The sequence below is a fragment of the Protobothrops mucrosquamatus genome, unplaced genomic scaffold (assembly GCF_001527695.2).
Source record: "Protobothrops mucrosquamatus isolate PMUCROS unplaced genomic scaffold, P.Mucros_1.0 scaffold3450, whole genome shotgun sequence".
Classification (NCBI taxonomy): Eukaryota; Metazoa; Chordata; class Lepidosauria; order Squamata; family Viperidae; genus Protobothrops; species Protobothrops mucrosquamatus.
Genome location: NW_015389428.1, coordinates 87,898 through 91,921, shown reverse-complemented (window position 1 = coordinate 91,921; position 4,024 = coordinate 87,898). Strand labels below are relative to the sequence as shown.

Sequence of the window (4,024 nt, the reverse complement as noted above, 5' to 3'; positions counted from 1 at the left end):
TTTGCATTATTCTCCCAGGGTAACGACTTTGAAGACTCTTGAGTGGCACCCCACCACCTTCAACTGTTTCACTTTCCCCTTCCTCCCTCCATACTTCATGGCAGGCTGACAGTCCCATATTGCACCTCATGCTGCAACTCCTCTGGAACTTCAGTCTGTAACCCTCCTAACCCTCAGTCCCTCCTAACTCCGCCCTGCTATCGTTTCTCCTTAGGCTCCTCCCCTCACGTAATCTGTGTGAGCTACTCTTCTGCAACGGAGGCTTGTCCAGGGCTGCCACCCTTCATAGCCGAAGGTTATATGGACGATCAGCTCATCATTCGCTACGAAAGCCACACCAGGAAGATGCATCCTCGAGTAGATTGGATAAATACACTGGAGAAGGAAGATTTCAGATTCTTTAACAAGTACACCTGGATTTTGCAACATGACCAGAAAGACCTTCAGGAGGACGTGCAAATGCTCCAGAGACTCTATAACCAAAGTGGAGGTAAGTAAGGGGTGGGAGAGACAAGTGAGGAGTGGGAGAGACATGGGTGCTATCTTGCAAGAAAGGAGACGAAGGAGAAAGCTCCGTTTTCTTATGGATCTTCCGGCCTTCCTCATGAATCGGACCGATTGGTCCACAATAAGCTGGTGGCTGATGCCCTGGCCTTTTCCCTCTTGCAGAGCTCCAATGAGCTCGAGTCTAAAATGAAAATATGGCTGTCATGGTTCTGACAGATGAAACTCTTCAAAGAACTTGTAGGTGTTGTTTACCCTAAAGAATCCTTATTTGAGAAGCATAGCATCGGCACTAACACAGTCGAAGCCAAAAACTGGATTCCCCTCCCCTGAGCACATAGTATCAAAGCACAATTCCCTCCTCCAATTAACAGTCATAAATCACATTCTACAATTAGTTTCAAATGCAGGCTCTCCTTCCAGTTCTCCAGCCTGGACAATTCTTATCATCTCTTATTTCAATAACCTTGGTTCATACACTAGGTTCAGTATTATTATGTCTAGCTAAACTCTCATGCATATTCTCCCCCCCCCCAGCATCATCTAACTCTAACTCTAAGAGTAAAACATAAGAAGGAAATGGTTACATCTGCATCTCTTGTCAAAGCAAAAACATCTGATGTTAGCAGCGTTGACAATGGCAGTCCCACCGAGAAGCATTAGGAATGTGAATTTTTTTTTGTGTGGGTGCAGAAAATTAAGCAAATAGAGCCCAAAATTTCTGTTGCTAAGTCTGACATTTGCTAAGTGAGTTTGCCCCATTTTACGACCTTTCTTGCCCCAGTTGTTAAGCGAATCACTGCACAGTCGCTAACCCTAACAGTCCTAAGACTACCTGTACATCCATATATAATTTTCATAGCAGCAACAGAGATTAGAATTAGAATTAGAATTAGAATTAGAATTAGAATTAGAATTAGAATTAGAATTAGAATTAGAATTAGAATTAGAATTAGAATTAGAATTAGATAGAATAGAATAGATGGAAGGGACCTTAGAGATCTTTTAGTCCAACCCCCTGCTCAGGCAGGAAACCCTATACAATTTCAGACAAATTTTTGTCCAGTCTCTTCTTAAAAACTTCCAGTGTTGGAGCATTCACCGCTTCTGGAGGCAGGTTTTTCCACTGGTTAATTGTGCTCACTGTCAGGAAACTTTTCCTCAATTCTAGGTTACTTCTCTCCTTAATTAGTTTCCATCCGTTGCTTCTTGTCCTGCCTTCAGGTGCTTTGGACCCCCTGTTCTTTGGGGCAGCCCCTTAGATATTGGAACGCTGCTATCATGTCCCCCCTCATCCTTCTCTTCGTTAAACTAGACATACCCAATTCCACCAACCGTTCCTTATATGTTTTAGCCTCCAGTCTTGCTCTTCTCTACACTCTTTCTTGATTCTCAACATCTGTAACAAATATCATCCACAAATGCTAACAAGATAGATCTTTTGCCTTCATAATTTTGAGTTATCTGAAAGTGATCTCAGGAAAGGCAACTTCACTCCAGTGCCGGGAGATGTGGGCCTCTAAAAAATCCTGTCTTAATTAAGGAAATTTGGACTGCATGAGGAATTTCCCAGCCTTGTTTATAGTGAGTTCCTTTATAGTGAGATTTCATCTGTCTTACAGATCCCAAATTCTGTCTCAACCTCGACTGGCCTTCAAGATCTCTTCCTGTAATCCTTGTCTTTCTTGCTTTCTTGTCTCAGCAGTCACAGAATCTGGAGCTCCAGCAGGAAGTGGCTTTCTCTGATTTCCTAGAGAACTTTTCCTCCTAACCTTGGGGATGCTTCTTTTAGGCTTTCACATCGCCCAGATGATGGTCTTCTGTGAACTAGGGGAAGATGGGAAAAGGAACGGCCGCTGGCAGTACGGCTATGATGGGCGGGATTTCCTTGGCTACGACATGGGGACCGGCATCTGGACAGCAGCTGACAAAGAGGCCCAGTGGCTCAATTGGAGGGGCGAAACCTACGTCAATCAGCGTTTCACAGATTACCTGGAGAATATCTGCACGGAGTGGCTGCAGAAGTATGACCACTACAGATCTGAGATATCCTTGAGGGAAGGTATGGAGAAACAGCCAGAGAGAAAGTATGGGAGCTGCATCTGCTTAGGTGTTGCAAGTATTTCCTGTGTAGGTTTGCTGGCAAGAACAGGCCAGATGACCCAATTGGCTTGTTTTCTGCTGGCGATCGTCAGCCGATGTGCTGCCCCACTCACTCACACCCAGGTAACTGTGGCTTAGTGAGTTTATTAATGTTCCCCAGTAATTCCCTTTACCAAGATTCAGAACTCTCCCTATAGGCGCAGCCACAAGCAAGCCAAGATTAGTCCACAAAGCAACTGGTCAATAGTCCACAAATAAATGAAAGTTGTTCAAACAAATAGCTCCAACAAACAAACTTAAATCCACCAGGCCAAAATAAAATACACACTCAAAAGCTCACTTAGCAAGAAAAGTTCAGAGTCTCCAAGACACGATTCCAAACAGTGAAGCAGGAAGCATGATGATGAAAGAAACAGCCGGCAGTAACGCCTCCCTATTCCTGCTGTCCTAAATAGCCAGTTTCCCAGTGCAGCCCATCAAGACGGGCAGGGCCTTCTCCCTAGTAGTCTGGCTGACCTCCACTGCTCCTGCCTTTTCTCTGCCCTGTGTGCTCTCGGATCAGGTGCAGGAGGCAGTTCCTCCTCCTCTTTGCTGGCTGTCTGCCTCTGCAGGCTTTCCCCAGCTGAAGCCTCCTCTGATTCTCTTTCAGCTGGATGTTCAGAGTCATTATTTAACTGAGCGAGGAAGAATCTAGGGAGTCGTCCAAGCGATTGCAGCCTTGATGCTGCCCTTGTTTTTAGCCCTCTCTGATATTTTTTTTTAAAAAATCAGTCTCTAGAAGTGGAAATAGTAGTGTCAATCTTGTAAGGCAGACATGTCAAACACAAGGCCCGGGGGCCGGATGCGGCCCGCAAAGTGGTTTCATGTGGCCTGCGAAGCCATCCTGGAAACAGTGAGGGAACGGCCCCTCTGCCTTGGCCCTGGCCTAGGCCAGCCGGGAGCCAATGTACAATTTTGTGGTGGCCATCTATGCTGAAACGCATTCAGTCTTAGCTCCATAAGCCCCCCCCCCCGCATGGCCTGAGAGAAACAGTGTGGCTCCTCCAGTGGACAATGCCTTGGCACTTGCCCTGGTCCCACCCCCTTCTGCCAGAGACCCTCAGATCTGTCCCACTCTTGCCCAGGCCCCCATAGGCACCCTTGACGCGAATGATATAGAGCTGGCCACACCCACCCAGTATGCCACACCCACTCCATCCACGCCCACCCAGTAGGCCGCACCCACCCTGGCCACACCCACCCAGCCCCCTGTGGGCAACCGCAATGCTGATGTGGCCCTCAATGAAATTGAGTTTGACACCCCTGTTTTAAGGGAATCCAGACAGGAAACAGGACCAGAAGAGTTAATTCGAATCAAATCAAATGTGCTGCCCCACTCACTCACACCCAGGTAACTGTGGTTTACTGAGTTTATTAA

General features: G+C 46.7%; 1 protein-coding gene across 1 annotated transcript in view; it reads left to right on the top strand.

Moving 5' to 3' along the window:
• Positions 1-4,024, top strand: part of LOC107297667 (class I histocompatibility antigen, F10 alpha chain-like) — a 37,481-nt gene that overhangs the window by 15,298 nt on the left and 18,159 nt on the right. Inside the window, exons 2-3 of the mRNA XM_015827026.1 lie at positions 215-490; positions 2,297-2,591. Coding sequence (XP_015682512.1) covers positions 215-490; positions 2,297-2,591 — 571 coding nt within the window. The remainder of the gene's footprint in view (positions 1-214; positions 491-2,296; positions 2,592-4,024) is intronic.